Genomic DNA, 25,705 nt, shown 5'->3' on the forward strand with positions numbered 1-25,705 from the left:
GAATGGCTATTTAAGTTTAAGAAATTATAATTATTTATTAATTGCTTAATAGTTTTTTGATTATATTTTTTTGAATCCAATTATTATTAAAAGGATAGAGCTAAATAAAATAGAGTAACCAGTATTTATATCTTTATTTTTTAAAAAGATATTTTATTTATTATCTTTTAAACATATTAGTTAGTATCTTTATTATTTATTATAAAAATTAACATTCCATAAATTCTAAATTAAATAGTTTTTATATCTTAAATTTTTTATTTGAGTTGCTATAATTATTTTCAAAATTTCATTAACAATTTTATCAAAGAATTTTTAAGATAATAATTTTGAATGAAAAAAACAAAAATTTATTTAAATAAGCAATTTTTTTGATAATTTATTTATAATAAATTAGTTAATTTTTTAATTTTAATATAATTTACTAAGTTACTCATTTTTAACTTCTTAATTGGTGCAACATATAGGACACTATCCTCAAAACATTTTGTTTAAGAAAGAATTTTAAAAAGAGAGAAAAAAATAAGAACTTCATAAAGTAATTTTAATAATGAAAGAAAATATAAATAAATTTACTGAAAATAATAATTTCTGATTAAAAAATGATATTTAACAAATAAATTATAATAAATTTTTAAAGTTGTTTATTTATCTTTAATATTACAAAATATTTAATATAATTAGTGTTTTTAAAGTTATTTGTTTCAATCAAGTATATATAATATGAGATTTAAAGTTTCTCACTTTTAATGTCTATTTAAATCAATAAAATAATTTTTTTTAATTTGTTTTTAATACCAAGTATAATTTAAAATAATTAACTCATAATAAATTTAAAGTGCCATTAAAAAATTTCCAATAATATTTTAATAAAAAGTAATTACTGATGAAAATTTTTAATTTCGTAAATCATAAATTTTGAGTAATGTCTTTCTTAATAATTTGCATATATTAAATTATTTTTTCTCTCAATTATTTAATATTTAATACTAAAAAATATAAAATTTGAACAGTAATAATCAACATATAAAAATTATTAAGCTAAATTGTGTTTAAGTATCAGATTAAAAAAAAAAACTTGTTGGTTGATATAATTTTAGAATTAAATTTAACTTAACTAATATTTTTCATAAATTTTTATATTGTATAAAAACAATTAAATTACAGAATAAATCTTAATGTTAAAATTAATGAATAAAATCTATCCTGAAATCAAAATAAAAATATTATTAAATATTAAAGAAAGTTTTAATTAAATAATTTAAGATAGTTATTTACAGTAAAGAGAAATATCTTGAGAAACTTTTCAATTATTGAATGTAAGAACAACACTTTTTTTATTGGAATCAAATTTAGAATTGCCAACAAGTAAAAAAAATTGAGAGAATGAATAAAAGAGATAAGAGAAAGATGAATAAATAGATATATATGGCCAATAATTTTTTACAATCTTTTTGATTCATGATTTTGTAATATTATTGAAAACATAAATAAGAAGAATCATTATTTTTTTTAAAGAAATTAACAGAATTTTTGTAATTTTTAAGTTAATATTGATCATGCATTTAATTTAATGTTTATTGTTTAATGATTTCTTTATTATTTATGCATTAAATTAGTAATAATCAAAAAAAAAATAAACATATTGTGAAGAGCAAGCCAAATTCATTCAATAATTTAACAAAAATATTTGTTATTAGTTTCAATACAAGTAGTATAATATTAAGATTTACTTAGCTATTAATTATTTTAGGTAGTTTAGTTTAAGTTTATTTAGCCAAAGAAAGCTAAATTATATCCTAAAAATAAATTCATTCTAAATAGTTGTCCATGTGGAGTTAATGTAAGCTCATTCTTCTATTTATAATTATGTTTCTCTCTTTTTAAGTTAAATTTATTTATAGAGATTTAGATTAGTTAATTTCCAGACTATGCTGACTCAGAAGAAAACGAATCAGTATGCAATTCTTAAGTTAATTCTAGCAAACCTTAAAAAGAGAGTATTCTACCACCTCCAAATCCTATTTTAAATCATAGATATGGAGATGATGAGATTAAAACAGCCCTAAAAGTAGTTTTTAAGTAATTTGAAAAATCTTTTAAGTTTAATCATTTTTAGTGTCATACAATTTTATTTAGTAATATTTACTATTAATAGACCTCTACCAGAGTTTTCATCGTTAAATTAAGGGGAAAAGTTAGGCGGTAGACATTAAAAATTCAAAGTAAAATCTATTAACAGATTTTGGATATATATACATCTTATAAATTATTAAATAACGAATGAAAAAAAACCAAAGATGTAAATATAAATTAATATTAAAAGGCAAAGATTAGTTAAAAGTATAAAGAAGATGAAAAAGTAAACTCGAATTAAAATTAGTCGGACGATGAAGAATAACAATTGCACTAAATAGAAAATATAGATGATGACTCACTCTATTCTTATTATTTCAATTTAAAAGTTCCTTAAGTCTATAAAAAATTCGATAATTCTAACTGTAACTCAATTCCTTACTCTAAAAAGAAATACTTTGCTAGTTATTTTTGCAACATAAGAAATATTATCTCAGATTAATCAGGAAAGCTGCTAATGGAGTAGAGTCTGTTAAAAACTAACACTAAATGCAATGAAAATAAAGAATAAGTTGATTTAATTGAATAATCAAGCACTTCCATTATTGGAATGGATGCATTAAATTAGCAAGATTAGCTTAAAACATTTACCACAGAACAAAGCACTCCAAAAAATATAAATATAGATAATAACTTTGTTTCAATCTCATAGCAACTGCCACAACCAATCTAAAGGCAAAAAAGCAACTCAAAACCAGGAGATTTAAAGTTTGACTCCAATTTCGAGAGTGGAAACTTGTTTGCTGCATTTAAAGTTATATATTTCAAATTTAAACAAATCTCTTTAAATTACTTATTGGTTTTGTTGAAATTAATTTTTTTGTTTTTATTCATTTAATAGATAAGCGAAAAAGAATATGATCTAGTCTTGTAGAACGATATTAACTCTAAAGGAAATACTTAATGGTTTTTTTTCTCAGTCAGAAATATGATAAAAAACTAGATGGTTAAATTCAATATAGTGAACTTTGTAAGATATTTAAATAATTATTTTTTTTGAATTTGTTGAGGATTTCTTTAATAAATATTTTTTCTAAAAATAATTTTTATAATTCCAAATTTAATCAAGTAAACTAAGTATTCAATTAAGTAGTTTTAAAATGAAGCAAGTATTTTAATTACATCAAAGTTATTAATTCAGCTGTTAATAATCATTTTTAATTAATTAGAGTATTAATAAAATAGCTAGTATCGATAAAGCTAAATATTTTATTTAAATAGCTAAATTATTTTAATAGAAGGTTATACAAAAGATAAATTAAATCTAGATGATTTTCATATGAAAATGCCATATTTGAAAATAAAAATATAGATTAAAACTATTGATAAATTATCATAAAAAATAAAAAGCTTTTTTAATTAGTTAAGAGTATTTAAAATAAAAAATTTTAATTTTTAGATTTAGATTTAAAAGAAAGTAAAGAAAAGAAAAAGCTTTAATGATTGATTGATAATATTTTTTATTAAATTGATAAATACACAATTAAAAATTCTTTTTGATATATTTACAAAATTAGCTTAAGAATGATTCTCTATTTAATTATGGAATGAAGCCTGTAGTTTTTTCTTAATAGGATAATAAAGTAAATGGTAATAGTTGGGGTAGAGAAGGATATAGTATTACATATGAGAAGAGTAACATTTTAAGAGAAGGTAGTAGCAGTAAATACTATTACAAGCTATCTTTTTCATATTAGTTTAAATACTCTAATGACACTGTATATTTTGCTCAATGTTTTCCTTACACTTACTCAGATTTACAAAAATTTACTACTTCTTTACTAAATGATCCACAAAGGAAGTGTTTCATTTCCAAAAAGCTTCTTTGCTACTCTATAGCTAAAAATAAATGTGATATTTTCACAGTTACATCTTCTTCTTATTTTGACAGTGAAAATGAGTAGAAAGATAAAGAAAATATAAGCTCATTTTAAGATGTTCTTTCTCCACTCAAGCGTCCTCATTAAGTAAATTTTTTGTTCATAAAAAAAATTAAAATAAAAATAAATTAGTTAAAAGATAAAAAGAAAATAGTCTTTTTAACAGCAAGGTAGCACCCTGGAGAGACTCCAGCTTCTTACATGATATAAGGTGTCATAGAATTTCTGACTGATCCATATGATGAATAAGCTGCATTTTTAAGAGAACATTTCATCTTTAAAATTATCCCTATGCTGAATCCAGATGGTGTTATACATGGAAACTATCGTTGTTCTTTAAGTGGTGTTGACTTAAACAGATAGTGGTCAAACCCTTCTCGAGTAATTTTATACAAAAGATTAGTAAAATAAATTAAATAAATTATTATTAGGAACTGCATCCAACTATTTATTTTGCTAAAAATGCTATCATTAAATATTGTACAGAAAGGAAGTGTAGATTTTTATGCGATTTTCATGGCCACAGTAAAAAGTAATAAATATGGAATATATATTTACTTTAATTACTATTTTATTAAATTTAATTGTTAAAATTCTTTAAATCAATAAGAAATTTATTTAAACTTAAATTAAATTATTTTGAAACTATATAAAAAATTATATTTAATTTACTTTTACATTAGTTATTTAATTCAAAATTATGAAAATATTAATAAAATAATTTAAAATAGAATGAATAGTTTTTTTTATGGAAATCCTTATGAAGAAGACCCATATTTGCCAAAAATAATACCTATGGAATGTTAAAATATAAATAAAGGAGTAGATTTTAGGTCTTGCACTTTTAAAATTACTCCTGATAAGGAAAGTACTTTTAGATAAGCGTTACTCAATGAAATTCCTGAAAATCCATTTATTTACACTTTTGAGGCATCATTTTATGGAACTTAAATTTAGTACTATAAGAACCATTTTTCAATAGATGACTTCAAAAATTTAGGAAGAGACGTGATTAAGGGATTCTACCGTTCTGTTAAATAAGAAGTTGAAGAAGAAATTAGGATCTATAGTAAATAAGAAATTAAAAGTAAGAGTACTTTAAATCTTAAAGAATGTGATGATTTAGAAGATTAAGCTAATAATAGTGCTTCTGAAAATTATAAAAAAATGCTTTAAGCTTAAATAGATATTTCAGGTGGGTAAAACGAAGGAGATAATAATGGCTCAGATAGCAATCCATCAGAAGATGAATTGAGCAAATAAGAATTAAAAAGTCTAAATAAATAAAATTCTAAAAAAATAATAAAAAAGCTCTCTGGCTAATAAAGTTTACTTAAAGGCGATAATTTAATCAGATAAAATTCAAGTTAACAAAATAAGAGAATGATAAAAACCAGTTAAGAAGATAGAAATTCTTTAGCTGGACTCACAACAGTAGAAACTTCATCAACAAGAGTTTCCTCCTCAAAAAAAATTGTAAAGCAAAATTATTTCTATAAAAAAATTTTTTTTAGCATAAAATAAATATTTTAAGAATAATTTGTAAGCAGATATTTTTGTTTCTTCTTCGAATTAAACGTTATAAGGATTTCTTTAAAAATTTAAGATAAAACGATTTTTGGTTTAATATTTCTAAAAACCAGCAAAATTAAATAAGCAAAAAAGAACGAAAAATTTTTTTTATAAATAAAACTAAAATTTATAAAATGTTTTAACAAATAAAATTTTATTGTTTTAGGTACTTCTTTACAATGACCAGGCAGTATAGACAGAAAGCAGCTTTGATTTTTCAAAGTTATAAAAATTTAACAATCAAAGAGAATTTTTTAACAACATTAATAATAAAGCATGCTATACATTTGATGACTAATAAAATTATGGTTATGATCAAATGTTATCTGAGCCTGATATGCTTTCTATTGATTAAAAAACTAGCTAGTTTAAGAATAAATTAATAAACTAAGCTTTATAACAAAGATAAATTAGCACATAGGATTATTAAGGTTAATAAATGAATATTCATAGACCAAAAACTTCAAATATATCTGGAGGCAGATAAAATTATGGGAGTAGAAATGCTTCTGTTAGCTTTCATTCAAAGGATATGAGTAGCTCAGAAATAAAGAGCAGTAATTTACTAAATAATAATTCTAGTTTAAATGATGCTTAAATCTTTTAAAAAAGAGTATCATCTTTTCACTCTACGAGTGTTGGTTTCTATACAAATAACTAATCAAAAAATTAAACAAACATAAATAATGGAATTAAAGTAGTAAGTTATAACACTCAAATACCTTAACATTAGTTATTATTAAATATCTAAAGTGCTATGTAGAGTAGACCCTTTAGCAATAGATTATTCATATCAGGAGTTAAATACTCAAGAGAAAACTCTAAATCTAAAAGTATGAATAACAATGATTCATTAAATAAATCAACTAATTCCTAAAATTTGAAGAATAAAAAACACTAAGAAGTTCAAACCTAAATTTCAATACCAATAATAATGAATGTAAATAATTAATCTGTATAATAATAGCATTGGTAATAATAAATGCAGTAGTAGTACTCTTAGTCTAACATTCTGAATGATATATAAAATCAGCAATAAAACTATTCTAAAGGAAGGCAGAGTTAGTAGCAGGAATAGGTTTAACAGAATTAGTAATAGGAACAAGGATAATTCAATTAAATCTGCATGTAAACTTATAATAAGAATCACTTGAATAGCTTCTCTCCTAAAAAGAAATAATACATACTCTGCATCCAAAAAAAAGACACTCGCTCTAAAAGCCCATAATTAAGATAGCCGATTGAGAAAAGGATATTAAACAGTCCAATACAATAAAATAACTTATTCAAGAATATGAATTAAAAGCTTGGTAGAGAAATAATTCATTCTCCAATAATAAAAATGTTTAAAAATATAAGCAATTAAAATAAACAAAATAACTCAACAAATTTTCAATAAAATAACTCAACCATTTATGAATCTCTCAATTAATCTATATATGCAGGTGTTTTAGATCGAAACAAAAGTTTCAGCAACAACCAAAATAATAGCACCATTTATCAATATACAAACAGTTCTTCTACTATTTAGAAAGATCAAAGAAGCAATAGTCTAAACACTACTTCTTGTGCAAATAAAACTAGAAAATAAAGTTCTTGCAAAACAAATGTACTAAATTAGAATAGTATCTTATTTACTGAGCAAGCTTCGGTCGATTATCTAAATAATCTTTAAATGAACCTCTAGATTAGGTAATGTTCTCCTTACAAAAGTCCTACAAAACATTATAGAACCAATTCTAAAAAAGACCACAAATACATAAATACAGAACCAAATTTACTTAATTGATTATAATCAAACAATCTGAACTATTATTGTAAATACTCTTTTATAGATAGACAAATGTTATTATTCTTTTTAAATATATCACAATATTTGTCAAATACGTGTTATATTATAAGTAAATGTTAATAGTTAATAGAGTGTAAATGTTAAAAAATGTGTATCCTTTAAATAAGTAATTGAATAAGAATAAGAGTAAAATTTAAGAAAAATAAATTCTTTCCTCTCTAAATATTTATAAATCAAAAGATCTTTGAATTTGTGTTAATTTGATAAAAATTCAAAATAAAATCAATTTAAAATTTATCTAAATAAATTTTTAAGGATTTCTATAAAAATCATTGAAAAATTTATTCAATTTCATCTAATTAAAAAATTTGTCAAAATGTTCTCAATAAAAAAAATTATAAATTAATGTTGAAAAGATTTTTTTCAATAGAAATAAGTTAATAAATATAAAAAACACAAAAATATTCAATAAAATTATCAAAAAGCTAATCTAAACTAATGATATGAATTTTCATCATATATTAAAATAAAATAATTAAAAATGAATCTATCTTAAAATCGAATTGAATAATTAATTAATCTACTAAAATGTATAGAAAAATAAATAATTTTTAGAATTTTATATTATTTATTTTTTAAATATTTATTCATTATTTAGGATGACGATCTGATGCAATATAAGCAGCTATTTCAGGAATTGAAGCTATTCTATGAATAATAGGATCAAAAACTGGTGCAAATTCAGCATAAGAGTCTTGAGGGAGGGTTGCCTTAAAAGCATTAATAACGCTTAAGAAATAAAGATCTGCAACTGTAAAGTATCCAAGCAAATATTCCTTTTTGCCAATAAATTTAGATAAATATCTATATTTAGGAACAATGTTATCTAAAATGTGTTATTTCTTTTCTTCTTCAGTTTTTTTCAAGCTTCCGTGATAGTTTAAACTTGCCAATTCATCAAAAAGACTTCTAAGGGAAGAAACTACATATTTGTCGTTACCCTTACCTAGCCATTCTGGTTTACCATACTTTTCAGACAAATAATCAAAAATAGCTACAAATTCAGTCAACTTAAACTCTCCATCAATCACATAAGGAAGGTTAGGGAAATCTAAACCTAAATTTAGCTTATCTTATTTGAACCATTTGTCATCTTCAACATACTACACATTGTTGTAAGGAGTCTTAGTGAGCTCTAATAAATATCTTGCAGGTTGTGCTTTGCCATAACCTTCCCAATAACCAAGAGTCAATTTATTATCTGTCATTTAGTTAATTACTATTTTTTTATTTAAAAGTTAGATATTTTTTACAATAATTTATTTATTAATTAATTATCAGAAAAATACTTAGCAGATTTCTGTTTTTCAATCTACAATTAATTTCTAGAATTTTTTATTTTCTTAATTTATGTAAACTAAATCAAATAATATCTTTTGAGGAACAGATATATTTTTAGCAAATAAATGGTGAAGTGAAATAATTTGTTCTATTAATTTTCTATTAAGCTTTGAGATTTCTAATAAATAAGTATTTCTACTGTATTTACTTGAGTATAATAAATTCCGATATTTAAGATAACACTTGTTACTTTCAAAATAACAATTTATTTTTTCATATTTCTACTCTTTAAAACTAATAAAAACAAACTTCTGGAAATATTCTTTCTTGTTGTAAAATGTAACTAAAGTTATTAAAAATTGATTAAATTATTATAAAAGATAATTTAATATAAGTAAAAATAAAACAAGTCCAAATTGTTTTAAAATTATATTTGTTCTTATTACTTTAAAAATAACTATTTATCTTTTCATATTTATACTCTTTAAGACTAATAAAAATAAACTTCTGGAAATATTCTTTCTTGTTGTTAAATGTAACTAAAGTTATTAAAAATTGATTAAATTATTATAAAAGATAATTTTATATAAGTGAAAGTTTAAAAAATAAAAAAGGTCAAATGATTTTTGAATTTTTTTAAACCGTCTAATTTACTTCAAATTAGCAAATTTAGTTTTTACAAAGAATTATTCTTTAGATTTTATTAGAAAAAAACTTTGAGATGTTCTTTGGTTTTTCTTTACTAAATTCTTTAACTTTTAAATATTATTCATAGTTCTTTTGAGAGAGAAAATAAGAAAATATAAATTTTGTGCTTGAATTTAAAATATTTCTTTTTAATTTATTTACTCATTTTCTAAAAAATTTATCAAATAAAACAGATAAATTAATTATTGGTGCAAAGAGAGAAATTATTACAATTAAATGAAAGAGAGAGTTAGATACAAAAGAAATAAGTTTTAGTTGAAATATTTTAGTTATTTAATATTATTAATTTATTTTTTAATATATATTTAGGTTAGTTTTTCAGAGTTTTTTTTTTTGATAAGTTTATCTTTAAAAGAATAAGTGGTGTAGAATAAAATTAAATCAAATCATTTCAAATTAGCTATTTTCCTCTATCCTTGAGTTATCCCAGCTATTTAGATCTACTACGTTAAAAAAGCTTTCCTGTATTTAAGAGGAAACTCTCCTCATAAATTTATTTTTAGAAGGAGAAAAAGCATTGTTAAGAGAGCTTGAATTAATTGAACTATTTATTAAATTTATTTAATTAAAGTTCACTTAGAATTGAGAATTAGTTAATTTAGCTGTTCCTGGTCTATTTTATTTGTTTTCAGAATCTGGAGATGTGCTTTGTTTTTAAGTTACGACTTTCTAAGTAGAACTTATGTCTTTACTTTATCTTTATAGTGAAGTTGAAGGTCTTTAATTTGTTTATTTTATTGTTATATTTTAATTTTAAGGGACTATGCATTATTATTTTATTTTAGGAGAAATTACATTACAATTTTTGCAGAATATTTAGTTTTATTTATTATTTATTTAATCTATAGCTGATATTTAATAAGAATGAAACTTTTTGCTTGGCGAACAGCTACAAGCCTTTTTTATTGTTAAGTTTGTGTTATTAGTTTATTCATTAAATAATGAGTTTCTGAATATTTATTGCTATCTTTGATAATTACAAAATTCACTGAAGCTCATAAAATTAACATTTTATCCACTTTATGAAGATGTTTAATTTTTATTTTAATTAGAAAGGCATTCTATAAACCCTTTTTCAGTACTCTAGCATGTTTCTCCCATGCTCATTTGATTTAATTTTTTTTTGTTCTTCTTTCTTTTAGGTTAATCAGTATTGGATTTTCCATCAAACTAAACAAAATTACTTTCAGTATAAGTATCTAATAAGTTATTTTCAAAAAATGAAGGATTTTAATTATTTATTTTCCCATTTATTTATGGAATATTTTATTTCTTCAAAAAGTTTCTCATTATTAAATTGCTTTGTAATTTATATTTTTTTCTTAAAGAAGGGTTTGAAATATGTCTAATTCTTTTTTATAATGTATCTTCATCATATAGATTTTCATTATTTTCATCACTTTAAATTTATTTTAATTCAACTATATTTTTTTAAATAGGTGTATCATTAGTATCTGAAGGTAAAATATTAGTAAAAGATGAGAAATTTATAAAATTAAGTTCATCTTCAATTTTATCTTAGCTTTAATTCTATTATGTTATTTTTGAATTATTATCATCTTATATGCTATTCTAGCAGGTGAATACCACTTTTCCACTTTGATCAGTAGTAATACTGTTTGCTTATCCAATTACTTTTGTACAAAGCATAGATTATGCTCCTAATTTAATATTTTATGAATATTTATAACTGAAAAATAAGTAAAAAATTACCATTAAAATTTAATAATTCTAAATCAATTAGTATATAATTTAATTTCAATTAATTTTAAATTTAATTATTTTTGAAAAATATTATTAAATATAAAAAGGAAAAGTAAAACTTTTTAAAAAATGAGTGATTTCATATCACCAGATTTAAAAAAAGGAATAGAGATATCTATATAATAGCTTATTTAGGTTTATTAAAAATTATGTTCAAAAAAAAATATAAAAAAAAATTAATAATATTTTTGATTAAATTTTCATTTGTTTTAATTTATAGTATGTTAAAAACAAAAAAATTACTTTAAATAGATCTTTCAGTGTTTGTACATTAATTTTGAAATTATTCTCTTGTTTAAGCTCTTTTTACTGAGATGATGTTTTAGCTAATTTCTTGATTTTAAGCTTACTATATTTAATTAAGAGACTATTTTATAACTCTATTTAAAGCTGGTTACGATGGAATATTTTTTAGTATTGTTTTTAATTTAGGCTGTTAACTTTAGGTTAAAATTGTGCTAGAATTCTATGAACCTAATTAGCTCCTAAAACTATTTGTTTGATATGTATTTTAAATTTAATAATTAATATTATTATTGTTGCTGTTATTGTTGTTGCTATTATTATTCAAAAGAAAACTTTAATAATCAGCAAAAACTTTAAATTTGTTATCTTAAAATTCTTAGCTGTTTCTGCTTAATTCTTAGTAGTTATTTTTTTATCTAAACTGAGTTTGGCTAGAATTAGCTTGCTATACTACATTCTAATTTATCATATTTTAGACATTTTGGTTGTTGCGATTCTCTTCAAATATTAAACTGTTTATCTTCTTGTTCCTCTCCTAACTTACTCTTAAAAGCTTTTCCTTTATTTCTTACATTTGAATTTTATTTTTATCATCTTACTAGATGTTGTTGCTTAATTATAGAGCAAACATTTGACGAATATTCTTTTTTTAATTTTGTAAAATGTGCATAAGCTAAGAAGGAGGTCTCTTCTACTTTTATAGCTATGATTATTGAATTGATAAGTCACTTGCTATATTATAATTATTATTACAAGCTTGTGTTTTAATAGGAGAATTATAATCTCTAGTGCTTAATTGTTAAGAAATCTGTTATTGTTCATTCAATTTATAAATTTAGTTGGTATTTTATCTGATATTGGAACTATTCCTGCTATTCCCTTGTGACTTTACTTTTTATCTTCCTAGTTAATCATTTTGATTTTATTAGTTTTACTCCTAATTTTACTGATAAAGTATTTATATTTTATTATTTAAGATAGGATTATCAGAACTATCTTTTAATTTTAAGCACCAGGCATTAACAACTCCTCTTTACGTGCTTTTAGGTCTTTAAATATCGCTTTTGGTTCCACTTACAATCATGTTAGTTTATTAAAATAAGCGGAAGCAGCAAATTAGTTAATATATTTAAAGAATTAACAAAAATTGAAATAAATTTATTAGATTTTTATTAACAAGCGATTATTAAATTAATTAATTAATTTACTCTTGCTAATTAAATTAGAAGTAATACCAACTTATTTCAATCCATCAGAAAGTAAATAAATATCTTTAATCTTGTAAGAAGTTAATTAATTTGATAATAATCAATTACACTAATTAATTAATATTTATAACCATTAATACAAAAGTCAATAAATAAACACATTAATTTATAATTTCAAAATTTAATTAATAATAACCATGAAATATTATTATATTAATTGAAGAGGTAAAAATTATAAAAAAATATTTAATTGTAAGTAATTAATCATGCTATGATTTATTAAATTTATTTTTACTCAAAGTAAAAGAAAAAATCTAAGCCAACTTAAATTGATAATTTTTTGTTTTGTTTTAAGTTCTCTTTTTCAAAAATAATTTTTAAGGTTTTATAAATTAAAAATACTTTTGATTTAGGTTTTTCAAAATTATATAAATAAATATTTGTAAGATCAAGGATATTGAAAAATTTTAGAAAATATTATCTAAAATATAACTCTTTAAAGTCAAATATAAAATAGATTTACTTACAAAATTAAAAATTAAAAAAAATTTAAACTTAATATCAAATAAGAAGATTGTAAATAACATGTAAAAACAATCTTTTTAAATAAAGAAAATGATTTTTATTTCTCAAAAAGATATTAATGCTAATATTAAACTCAGTAAGATTTTTGAATAGTGCAAAGTGGTAGATCTATTATTTTTAGCTTCATCACTTGCTAAGTTCAGTTATTTTTAAGAAGATTAGTTTAATAAAGTTTCACATTTATAGTAAGCACTTGATTGATCAGCACATGCAACACAAGTTCCATTTAACTCTGCATAAAATTAATTATATGTAACACCACATTTAGAGCATTTTGTTGTGCCTTATTAAACAGCAACACACTAGCTTGCTACATATCCACACTTTTTACGAGTGCTATCCAGATAAAAACCTATTTAATTGTTACAAGCTACACAATTAGTAGTACCTTTTTCCCATATCAAGCAACCAGATATATTTTCATCAAAAACATTACACGTTCCGTCTACTGTTTATTATTATGTAATAGCTGTGTTACAACTAATTACATTAGATTTATCTATTTAAAGAAAAGCACAATTAGTATTTCCACTAGAGCAAAGAGTTTTTGTACCTTAATTATTAAAATAGTATTTATTGTGAAATAGCTAACAATATCCCGGAGTACCTGCTGCACCAACCTAATTTAGGCAATCAGAATCTTTTTAAACACATTATCCGTTGCTCAAAAAATAATTTTGAGTTAATTTACAGAGAGCGCAGGTTGTTTTATTTGGAAAAAAAACTGCACATCTGCTATCAGGGTTATCATTTAGATTACATTTATTATTAGAAAGATTGTATCCTTATGCACAAGTTTAGCAAGAAGTAGTAGTTTATAAAAAATCACAATTAATTGATGGATTGCTAGAGAGAGCAACACATTATTTATTAAACAAATTCATAGCTTAAGGACATTATACAATAGTTACTTAGTCTGGTGTACAACTAGTAGTTGGGCAATTACAAACAGATTAAAAAGGACACATTTAGCAAGTGTTATCTAAAGAATTGTAATAATATGTTTTAATACAATCAACACATTACAAAGTATTATTCTCTATAACGCAAGAAGAGCAATTTGGTAATGAATCTCTGCAGCTCAAACAATTTCCAGAAACATCTTATAGAATGTTAGGATCAGATTTACATACAATACATTTTACTAAATCTGCTTATACAGCACATCTTTAGCAATTATTAGGACAAGGTTAGCAAGTATTATTTTAAGTATTCAAATAATACCCACTAAGGCACTTAATGCACTAAACAATTAAATCGCTTTAAACACAGGCAGCACAATTTGTAGTGTTTGCATACAAGTCACACTTAGTACAAGCTATTTTTATAATAAAATTAAATATGGTTTTAAATGCACAAATTTTTGTTGTTATTCATTGCCAATTGAATTTATGTGAAATTATCTTTTCCTTATTTAGCACTAAAATTGTAAATTTTTTATGATAATTGATTCATTCTGTTTGTTTAAAAAAGTTTTTCAAAGCAAAATATTAAAATAGAAATCTTCATTTAAGTAATAAGAATGATATATAGATAGATAAATTATATTATGCTAGGTGAATGAATGTCTTTATTCTAGATTCCCTATGCAAAAAATAAAGATAAATGTTTACTATTTGTGCTAAATTGGATTTTTAAATTTTTTTAAAGAAATTCAGAAATAGAAATTTACTAAATGATAAATTTAGAAAAGAATATCCTGGAGCGCATGTAGAACAAATACCTCCTTCAATACAAGTTGTGCAAGAAGGGTCACAGGGAAGGCATTACTAAGACTCATTTTAATAAAATCCATCTAAACATTACATACATGATCCAAGAGTCAAATTTATGACTTGGCAGTTAGGAATTCGTTAGCAAGTACCCTCAATTAGAGAGCAATTATCTAAGCAAGCAGTGCAAATCAAACTCATTCCGACTTATGGCTCATAGCAAGAGCTGCAATATTATGGACAAGGTTTACATGTATTATAACCATTGCTTAATTATGTTAAATAATATCCGCTTTAGCATGATGATATGTTGAAGGCGCCATTTGGACATATTCCATTAGGATCAACACAAGGAACACATCTTTATTTATTCCAGTAGCCAGAGCATATGTATGTATGTTAATTATAAGTTTAGCATTAAATCAACTTCAAAATAGTAAAGATAATTCCTAAAACCAATTTCATCTTAAATACTCCAAAAAAATAAATTAAAAATATACTATTTTTTTAAAATTTTCGTTTTTTAATAATTTTTGATAGAAATTCTTTTAAATCTTTAATAAGTTTTAGAAGATAAAAGCTTTAAAATTAAATCAAAATTTCTTTTTCTTATAAACAAAAAATTAAGAATTTAATAATATTTCAATATCTTTTATTATTAAAATCAAAAAAGTAAAATATGTTTTTATTTTTGTTTTTTTATGATATTTAGTTTAATTTTATATAAAGTATGCAAATTATCTTTATATTGTTATAAATACGAATAATTTGAAACCTGTTTTATCTGGCACAGAAGAGACGAAAAATTTTACCCAATAAATATTTATAAAAAAGTTAAATTTGGGATAAGAGCTTTTGCCCATTTTTATCAGTGCTCAGTTTATAAGAATGCATATTTTGACAGATTATACAGTGTTTATAAATACTAATAAATATTGTAGGGACTGTATTAAAATTTGAGGAATATTTAAATAAAAAATAAATATTTGTGATTTGGAAAATATATTTTAATTTAATTGAAAAATTTAGTTTATATTTTCATTAAACAATTTTTCTAGAGCTGTTATTTTTATAATTAAATCTAAATATTTATTCAAAACACAAATATTTATATTTTTATTAATTATAAGTCAAATTTTAATTCAATTCATAAATATTTATGAGATTTTATTAAAATAAACATATATTTATTGATTTTTATTAAAATTAAAATGATATGTTTCAACTTAAATTTATTATTAATTTTTTATTTTATAATTTAGTAAATAATATTTTTTTATTAAATAAATATAATTGATATTTATAATTAACACTTACAAAATTTATAAATTAATTTTTTAGACATTTTAATATTATTTTTATATATTTATTTATTTAATATTTGTTAAAAATCTTAATTATTTATATTTATTTGATCAAATAAATTCTTGTAGAAGAATGTAACCTGACCCGAAGTAACTCATAAGCCAGGTTGTTAATAAACCAATAATCTTAGCTATACCAATAAGTATCTATAATATTAAATCATAAATATTATATTAATAAAAAAAATGTTAAATTAATAAATTTTGTAATTTAAATTAATTACATGCATTGTGTCTTATTCTCTTACTATGTCAAGTAGTCCAAAGATGGCAATTGCTATGTATGTGTAAAAGGCATTATAATTAAATAGCATGAAAGTTTTTCCTATTTTTTCTGTGTGCTTGACAAGCTAATTTTAAAAAAACATAAAGGAATTAGTTGATGAATGGAGATAAATAGGGAAAGGAATTAAATAAATAAATACCCAAACAATCATAATTAGAGGAGAAATCGCAAAGCAGAAAGGATATATTATCAAAATAATATAGATTTCAACCTTTTTGTAAGCACCGTCGTCACTTGATATGATGAAAAAGGAGATGAATGTGCAAATGACACTAACCTGTAGTTGTTTAAGTTAAAAATAAAAAAATTAATTGGTTACTTCATATATATGAACGATTTTAATATATAGATATACGAAGTGAAACATCATCGAAACGAACATGAGTATGCCAAGCGTGTTGGTGCTTAGCTGAGTTTATCTGTAGGCCAAAAATGAACTCTTGAAGACACCGAAGAGTCTCCTCAAATAGAAAAATATAAGAACGAGCCAGAGGCATTTTCTCTCTTCTACAACTGAGTCGTTTTAGTTTTCATCATCATAGTTTAGTTAATCGTATCTCGGGATAAACGCTTCGATTCTTTCTTAAGATTCACTGTAATTTTTTTTCATGACTTTGATTCTTAAGTGATTAACTTCTTCATCTTATTAGTCGTAGTTGATATAAGTTTAAATTTATTTATTGATGTTGTGCTCAGTTTTTATTTCAACCTAAAAATTATTTTTAAAATAAATTCAATTCAGCAAAAAAAGAAAGAACGAAACGAAAAAAAAAACAAAGAAACAAACAAAGAAACAAATAAAGAAAGAAACAAACAAACAAAAAAAAAATAAATAAATAAACAAACAAACAAAGACTCTTTAGTATGTAATGAATGAATTTAATAAATTACCTAATCATTGTGTATAATTTCGTCTATTATGTAAAAATTCAACGATATTTTTATTTCATAGAATCTCGAGTAGTTCTTTAGGTAGTGAGTATCTTTTAAGCAATTTATTAGTTCTCCCTAATCCTTGTATGAAAGCATGATAATTCTAGATTACAGATTTCTTTCATTGTAGTTAAATAAATTTGCATTCTAGTGCTTGCTTATATATTTATCTCTTACTAATTTATGAATACAAATATCTGCTTCTATTCCAAAATGTGAAAAAAATTTTTTATTTTATTTGTCCACATATTTAACCAATTTTGAAAAGTTTTCCAAGAAAGTTTTCTCTCTAGTTGAGTAATCAATAAGCTTAGCAAGAGAGTTAAACTCTTTCAAATAAGTTTCAAATTTCAATATATTTTCATCAGAATCCATTTCATCCTATTTTAAAACATTTGTCTTTAACAAATGATTTGATTAAATTCTAAAAATTAAAATAAATTCTATTTCTTCTTTTAATAATTTGAAAAAGAAGAAAAAATTAATAAAAACAACTACATTAGTCAAAATTTTCGATAGAATTTGTTACCTGTTGTTAAAATGTGAAGTAAAGAGACTTGCAAAGAGGATCATCTATACAAACATGAAAAGGGCTGATGAAGCTGCCTTTTCCTGCCAAAACTAAGCAGACTGGAAAATTAGTTTTGTTTTGCCAATTTAATACAGAAATATTATAATTAAAAATATCTATATAGGCTAGACTCAAATCTTGAGATGTAGACAGTTTATACTTATATTATTCCGCATCTTCATCATTTTAATAAAATCTTTTCATTACCTTGTGTTCTCTAATAACTTTTTTTAGGATGATTAGGTTTTTTTACTTCATATATCTCGAAAACCAAAAGTAGGAGACTATGTAAATTAGCTTAAAAAACCATAAAATTCTTGTTTAAAATTTAGAATATTTTGTTAAATCATTAAATGTTTATGCTAGCTCATCTATTTCAAATTCTTCATCTTATGGAATGAGCTTCCATGGTTTTTTATGTGTGTTTTCTCCATGCAAGTATATTCTTTTCATATGATAAGGCAGATCCTCAACATGAAAATCTGGTCTTTTTTGACTTTCCAATTAGAATTCCTTTAATTTTAAAATAAATGAACAAATGCTAAAAAATAAACTAAAGTCATACTTGATCATCGTATATATTGTTGTTATAGTTGTTGTTGTTGTTGTTGTTGTTTTGACTGCTATTATTGTTGTAAAGAGCTTATTAAAGTTTGAAATCGCTTATTGTGCGCTTTCTTTTATTATTTTTGAGATGTTTAAAAAATACAAACGAAGCTAAGCACACAAAGAATGTAATTACAGGGATGATGACATCCCATCCACCAACCTTATGAACAAAAGCTTATGCACTATCTAGGCATTTTTCATTGACATTTGTATAGTCTTCATTACATTATATTTTGCAAATATCATTTTAATTAACGTTATTTTAGTAGTGAAAATGCGATCCACTATATTAGCAAGGAGAACACCTAGACCAACCAAGGTAGAGGTTATAAAAGCCAGGAGGGCAGATTTCACATTTGTATCCTTAAGTGATTTAGTATTATTTAGGGCAGGGACTGGTCATTATTGATCCATTTTAAGCTTCTACTTAACTTTGTTAAGGCAAATATAAAGGAGATGTATTCTAATTTTTAGTCTATTAGTTTAAAATAGACGCACCTGAATTAGTTATAACCTATTTATTTAAGTTTGATGTTTATTTGTGAATTAAAATTATAAATTATGAAATAAAATCAAAAATATTTTTAAGATAACTTAAATATAATTTTATGTTTCAAAAAAAAAGTAAAAATTTTGAGGTTGCTGATCTAAAATGCATTTAATTTCCACAAAAAAAAAATTCAAAGCTCCATTTGAATTTGATTTAAAATAGATTTCTTCTTGATTTAAAGATATTTATTATTTCTAATTTTGTATGATTTTAAATCAGTTTTTTAGCAAATAAATCGAAAATCTGAAAAAATGAAGATTTATTACATATTTAGCAAATCATTTATCTAAAATCTTATTAAAATAATTAATATTTTTTTCTAAATTGCATTCCTGTAAATAAATAATCACAAACATAAAATTATTTTAAATAATTTACTTCAATTGTATCGTAACTTAGCATAGTCCAAATAGTGAGATTGTCCCATTATGTAAAATTCAATTTAATACGACCGCCTGATCCAGGCCCTCCTTAGAAGAACCCATCTCCTCCATTAGACATAACTAAGGAATCATTACCACTTAAGTATTGTGTATGTATTTGAATTGATCCTCCAGAACCACCTCCATTACTATAATTTTTATCGTTAGTTCCATTTCCATTAGATTGTATTGTTGATTTTTAGTTTATATAAACTTAAAGTATACTCTCTAAGTAAATGACACCTCCTCCAGAACTACTATTTTGAGATATATTAGTATCGGTTTCATCACCTCCACCTCCTGACCCTTCAAAAATAGGGTTAAAAGGGTTTCCATATAGCGGTCTTGACCTATTTAATTATATAAATAAATTTAAAATAATATTTATTTGCTATTTAAATAGTATACTGAATTTCATTGCATATATTGCTGGAAACTAAAGAGATGTTTTGAGCATTAGCTCCTTAACCTCCATAAGAACCTCCTGTGCTTCCACATGAAATGCTATTACTTTAATCATAAACCCCACAGCCTAAACCACTTGATATTGGACAGCCTCTACCAGTGGTTGTTATATGAGATGTCTATTAAGTAATTTATTAAGCGTAGATTGCAATATTTGAAGCTTCAAGTGAGCTGCTATTTTGAATACCCAAATTACCAAATGAAAAAATTAAAAGCTAAACCCTCATTAGATTTTAGTCGTTGAATACGTTGTTGCTTAGCAACGTGTACAAATCTGGCTAATTATATCTACTTAGAGAGGCACTTATATTAAATGTTTAAGAATTTAAATCATAATCTTAAAGAAGAGATAAATAAATAGCATTTGAAGAAGTATAAAATGAATATGCATTAGAATCTAAAGGACAACCAACTAAACTATCGCAGCTGCAGAATTTTGTTTTACAAAAATTTTCAAGAGAAATTAACTACGAAGTTATTATAGACACACCTCCTGCCATAATCAAAATTCTTTAAGAAGTTAGATTAGTATTTTATATCTGAACTGAACTGTTCTACAAATTCCCATTAATATAATTGCTATCAGAATTCAGAATGCAATCTTATAAACCCTAAATATTAGAATTACTGATACTTAGACTGTTAGAAAATTATATTTATAAATTTATTTCAAAATCTACATCTTGCACTTAATTTAATTTTATAATTGTTAAATTATCTATTATCACATTTCCTTAAAGCTGTAAATTATAGCCATTTTACGCTTCTGTATTAGGTTTATTGAAGGTCAAAATGACATTTTATATCTTTATCTCTGCACAGCTTGTATCGAAACTAAACTCATAGTTTACATAATTTTGATTTTGTAAGGTGCAAGGATCATCTTGTAATTATATTTTCAAATCTTAATCAATCTAATTTAATATTGTATTATTTTATGCGCTTGCTAATTGAGCACAAAAAGCAATATCAATCATTAAAAATAAAGGGACAAATTTCTTTAAAAAATGATTTCCATGAAATAGGGATTTTTTTAATTAATGTTTTGCCATCTGTCTTTAATTAATACCTTTATTTTTAAGAAATTACTCAAATTTGTTAAATACAGGTCTTCTTTTTAATTTATAAAAGAAAATTATTAAAGTTTTGCTCTTCTTATTTTCTATTTGACACAATTAATTACTTATATTTTAATATAAACTGAATATGGATTAACAAATAAATCCTAATGTTAATTAGTTAGTCAATATTATCAAAGATAAATGGCAAACTTATCATAAATATTTATCACAAATTCGCATTTATTTTTCAAAATTTTTTACATCCTTATACCAAATGAAATTCAAGTAGATATTAAAAACATTATAAATTTAACAAGCACAATTTTTAGATTACTTAAAAGTTAGTTTTTTTAATTTGGATCTCACTCTTTTAAAAAATAACAGATATAAACTAAAAATATTCTAACATGTATTTTTAAAAATAAAAGCATTAACATTTTCTTTCAATTAATTTTAATGTCAAAAGTTAGCTAATTAGTTACTTCTGAATCGCATATATTATTTTATTTGAAGTACTTATTCAATTATTTATTTATTTATTTATTTATTTATTTTAAATTAGGGTATTTATTCATACATAAACTTATTTTTCAAACTAAAAATATTTATAAAAAATAATTAATTTAAATTAATGCAATATTATTAATATTTTGTTCCTCAATTAAAAAAATTGCATGATATTATTTTTTTAATATGTTTATATGGCTTTAAAATTAAATGAATAAATTTTATATTGTACACAAATTTTGGTTTTTAAAATAAAAATACTAATAAAACAAAATATCAAATATAGAATGAGCATTTTAGAAAAAATATAACCATTGATTGACGGATTAATAAAAAACTAATAAATTTTAGTATCCTTAATATACTAATTATTTCATAAATAATTTTATTTTGTAGGAGCATTCAAATACCATTAAATTTATAATGCAAATAAAATTTATAAATCATTGAAATTTATATCAAATAACTAGCAAGAAAATAAATTTCATCTTAGTTTTTCCACAATCAATTAATTAATAGATTAGATTTTTATATTAATAAAGAAAAAAATTGATAAAATTTTATTTACAGTTTAAAAAAATGTCAAGAAGTTTACAAATTAAGGATAGTGGTTTTTGCGGCTTATGTAAAAATGAACCTAAAAATGCTATAAATCTTAACTGCAGTCATAAATTGTGCCTTGATTGTGGAAAAGTGCTCTAGCAAACTGAATTAGATTAGCTCATACAAGCTAAGTTTAAGATTGTATGTCCATTGTGTAAAAATCTTACTAGAATTTTTAACATTCACAATTTAATCGTAGATGAGGGCGTTTGTATGAAGCTTACTGGACATGCCCCTAGCTACACAAATTCTCCTTAAAAACTAAGAAATAGTTCTCAAAAAAACATTGAAAAAAAATCAATTTAGCAATATTTTTCACCAACCTTAAAAAATTCTAAAAAAAAACAAACTCAATAAGAGTTTTCTTCCATGAATGTATTACCTGGATCCCGTCAAGGCAGTATTTATTCGAGATCTTAGGCTAGCTAGTAGGATGCAGCACAAAACAGGCCGCTTTTTAATTATCAAAACAATGTTGTTGACCCAAATAACTTTTAGTTTTCTACTCCTTAAAAACTTATGAATACAATAGATAGTTTATTTGAAAATAGCTCTCACCAAGTTAAAAGCACTTAACCATCTTCTATCTTAAAGAGTAGCCATAAACCCGAGCAAGCAACAGTAAATAATTAGTAGCATAGCTAAAATTATCAGAACTACATTTAAATTCTTAGTGCCTCTCAACAGAAAAGTAGTAATAAAAAATCAAGAGAAGAGCCAGTAAAAGCAAAAAGCATATAAATGTGCGACAAATAAAAAAAAGAACAATTAGGAAATTTAGCACAATAATACATAAATAAATAATCTCCATAAACAATTTAAAGCATTAACATTTAATAATAAAATAATTTTAATAAAAATTCTTAATAAGAACATAAAAATCAAGAATTTAAAAGCATTTACTAAAATTAAATAGTAGGAAGTAAAGTGGTAGAACCAGAGTCTTAAGTGAATTATATAAAAAGTAACTTTAACAATAATAATGCTAATAACAACATTGAAGAAGTGTAATAGACCTCAAATTTTATTGCTCCCTTTTAAGATTCTGCTTCAAATATTTAAGTTGTTTAAGCAAGCTTGCCAACTTAAAACGAAAACCTTTTGACGTTTTAAGATTAGTCTAGTTAATAGAATACTCATAGCAATTTAATATATGTTGAGAGTTAGCAATCGTCTAGAAGTGGTGAGGGATGCAATACTTTAGCATAAAAGCTTTAAGTAAATTAATCAGATTAAATTATTGAAAATTTACCTACAGAACAAGCATATAATCTGCTTAACCATGACGAAGAAGCCAAAAAGCGTTATTATTACTACGTAAACAAAAGAAATGAAATTCTTAAGGAGAATTATACTTACCTAACTCATCAAAATCACTTCTCAAATATTAACTAGCTGCACTAAGAGCTTGAAAAAGGACTGGAATTAAGATGCAAAATGCATAGCGATTTTATGTCTTTGTATGATGAGAATGATTAAAATTTCTGTTGCCCATCTTGTGTTTATGAGAATAGTTAAAAGTTCTAAAAAAAAACAATATTACCTCTGAAGATGTGCTAATAATTTATTACGAAGGACATAAATAAATATAAAGAAAGTTTGAGATCTAAAGCTCAATATTTAGAGAACAATATTCTTCGCAGCCAGCTAAATTCAAAGCTATTACAAGAAAATTTTGTTACTCTAAATAAAAGAATCAATTAAATGTTTTGCTAAATCCGTCAGCAACTTGATTTGAAGGAGTTAGAAATTAAGAAAGAAGTCAAAAGGTAATATGATTAAGAGCTGCTTCACTACTAAAAGTTAATATCTGAAATCTCTCCTTTGTAAGAGGCTTTAAGGTTTGACTTGTAGAGCTTTAAGCATAATTAGAAATTAGATGAATTCAATAATAGTCTTTATATACATACTGTATTAAAATAATGGTAAGATTATCTTCAGTCTTACAAAAGAGATGTACCCGTTTACAGTGTAGAAGATATGGACATAATTGATTTCCCTAAAATATCATCTATTTATAAATTAATTGACAAAATGGCTGTGATTAAAAATATCCAAGAAACCTCATGCAAAGAAATTATGAAAAAAATAGAAGAATCATCACAAATAAAAAATTTAAGTCATATCACAATACCTGAAAATATTACAATTAAATAAACAGCTACTCACTATTTAAAAACTACAACCCGCAGTAAGGGAAGAAACGACTTTTAAATATCCGAAGCAATAGAGACTATCCATTAGTAGTCTTTGACAAACTTAAATCCCTAAGCAGAAGTTAGTCCATTTAGAGAAACAATTTTCAGAAATAGCTCTAAAGAAAAATTTAATAAGATCAACACAAGTAGCCATAACACAAATAACATAAGCTATAGTGCTAACTTAAAAGATAATAGAACAAGTTTACCTAAGTAAGTAGAGCAGATTCAATAATAAAAAACTCTTAGCTCCTCTCAAGTAAGGAATGAATCAGAGAGCGATAACATGAAATAAAGTCTTCAAAAATCTCCGTCTTTCTAAGTGTCTAACTCAGCTGATAAAAATCAAGTGAAATAAAATGGTAACTTGAGTAAGTCTAACTCAAATAGATCTTTAAATCCTTCATTAGACAACAGATAAAGGACTTAAACAAAGCAGTAACTTATTGATAGCTAGGCTAGAGCTCTATTTAAATAAATTATACAGTAAGAGTGATTTTTTAAATCTAAATATTAATAATTAATTATTCAACCAAAAAGATATTACTGAATAATACTTTTGTCAAAATCCATAAAAATTGATCTTAAATGAAGAATATTTTATTCTATAAAATTTATGTATAAAATAAATTTGAAATGTACATTTTTATATTATGAGTTAGCTAGATTATTACAAATATAATTAATTATTTTTCATATTTATGTTTATTAATTATAAAAATTTTAATAAATAAAAAAATATTTTTTATAATTTTAAATTTCAAGACATTATTTAAACTTGACAACAATTTTAATATCGTTAAAATTAAAATTATTTTGAATTATTAATATTAATTATATAATGGTAATATTTGAGATTTAAATATTTTAAATAAGTAATACAGTAAGAGTGATTTTTGAAATCTAAATTTAATAATTATTCAACCAAAAAAGTTATTACTGAATAATATTTTTGTCAAAATCCATAAAAATTGATCTTAAATGAAGAATATTTTATTCCTTAAAATTTATGTATAAAATAAATTTGAAATGTACATTTTTATATTATGAGTTAGCTAGATTATTACAAATATAATTAATTATTATTCATATTTATGTTTATTAATTTTAAAAATTTTAATAAATAAACAATAATTATTTTATAATTTTAAATTTCCAGATATTAGTTAAATTTGACAGCAATTTTTAACCT

General features: G+C 23.0%; 6 protein-coding genes across 6 annotated transcripts; 2 read left to right on the forward strand and 4 right to left on the reverse strand. All coding sequences in view use genetic code 6, as the record gives it.

Moving 5' to 3' along the window:
• Positions 1–1,650: 1,650 nt before the first annotated feature.
• On the forward strand, positions 1,651–7,377 carry TTHERM_00332080 (zinc carboxypeptidase family protein; the record flags this gene model as incomplete). The annotated part of the gene is made up of 10 exons (XM_001026575.2): positions 1,651–1,843; positions 1,905–2,082; positions 2,159–2,225; positions 2,327–2,890; positions 2,978–3,106; positions 3,654–4,103; positions 4,149–4,397; positions 4,448–4,548; positions 4,748–5,492; positions 5,755–7,377. The coding sequence occupies exons 1-10, from the start codon at positions 1,831–1,833 to the stop codon at positions 7,375–7,377; spliced, it is 4,119 nt and encodes a 1,372-aa protein (XP_001026575.2). The 5' UTR covers positions 1,651–1,830.
• Positions 7,378–8,027: 650 nt separating this feature from the next.
• Positions 8,028–8,648, reverse strand: TTHERM_00332090 (glutathione S-transferase, amine-terminal domain protein; the record flags this gene model as incomplete). Its single annotated transcript, XM_001026576.1, has 1 exon — positions 8,028–8,648. One exon carries the CDS (start codon positions 8,646–8,648, stop codon positions 8,028–8,030), a length of 621 nt encoding a protein of 206 aa, XP_001026576.1.
• A 1,162-nt stretch (positions 8,649–9,810) lies between these two features.
• TTHERM_00332100 (hypothetical protein) lies at positions 9,811–12,595 on the reverse strand (the record flags this gene model as incomplete). Its single annotated transcript, XM_001026577.2, has 2 exons — positions 11,437–12,595; positions 9,811–11,090 (listed from the first exon to the last, which is right to left on the reverse strand). The coding sequence occupies exons 1-2, from the start codon at positions 12,521–12,523 to the stop codon at positions 9,811–9,813; spliced, it is 2,367 nt and encodes a 788-aa protein (XP_001026577.1). The 5' UTR covers positions 12,524–12,595.
• A 681-nt stretch (positions 12,596–13,276) lies between these two features.
• TTHERM_00332110 (Serine/Threonine kinase, putative) lies at positions 13,277–15,547 on the reverse strand (the record flags this gene model as incomplete). Its single annotated transcript, XM_001026578.4, has 2 exons — positions 14,905–15,547; positions 13,277–14,550 (listed from the first exon to the last, which is right to left on the reverse strand). The coding sequence occupies exons 1-2, from the start codon at positions 15,407–15,409 to the stop codon at positions 13,277–13,279; spliced, it is 1,779 nt and encodes a 592-aa protein (XP_001026578.3). The 5' UTR covers positions 15,410–15,547.
• A 678-nt stretch (positions 15,548–16,225) lies between these two features.
• TTHERM_00332120 (transmembrane protein, putative) lies at positions 16,226–21,315 on the reverse strand. The gene is made up of 9 exons (XM_001026579.2): positions 20,088–21,315; positions 19,636–20,029; positions 18,664–19,221; positions 18,057–18,611; positions 17,486–17,908; positions 16,950–17,303; positions 16,734–16,871; positions 16,533–16,658; positions 16,226–16,455 (listed from the first exon to the last, which is right to left on the reverse strand). Exons 1-9 carry the CDS (start codon positions 21,194–21,196, stop codon positions 16,360–16,362), a joined length of 3,753 nt encoding a protein of 1,250 aa, XP_001026579.2. The 5' UTR covers positions 21,197–21,315; the 3' UTR covers positions 16,226–16,359.
• An 847-nt stretch (positions 21,316–22,162) lies between these two features.
• TTHERM_00332130 (hypothetical protein) lies at positions 22,163–25,009 on the forward strand (the record flags this gene model as incomplete). The annotated part of the gene is made up of 1 exon (XM_001026580.2): positions 22,163–25,009. The coding sequence occupies exon 1, from the start codon at positions 22,292–22,294 to the stop codon at positions 25,007–25,009; it is 2,718 nt and encodes a 905-aa protein (XP_001026580.2). The 5' UTR covers positions 22,163–22,291.
• Positions 25,010–25,705: the final 696 nt, after the last annotated feature.

This window comes from Tetrahymena thermophila (assembly GCF_000189635.1).
Source record: "Tetrahymena thermophila SB210 genomic scaffold scf_8254010, whole genome shotgun sequence".
NCBI lineage: Eukaryota > Ciliophora > Oligohymenophorea > Hymenostomatida > Tetrahymenidae > Tetrahymena > Tetrahymena thermophila.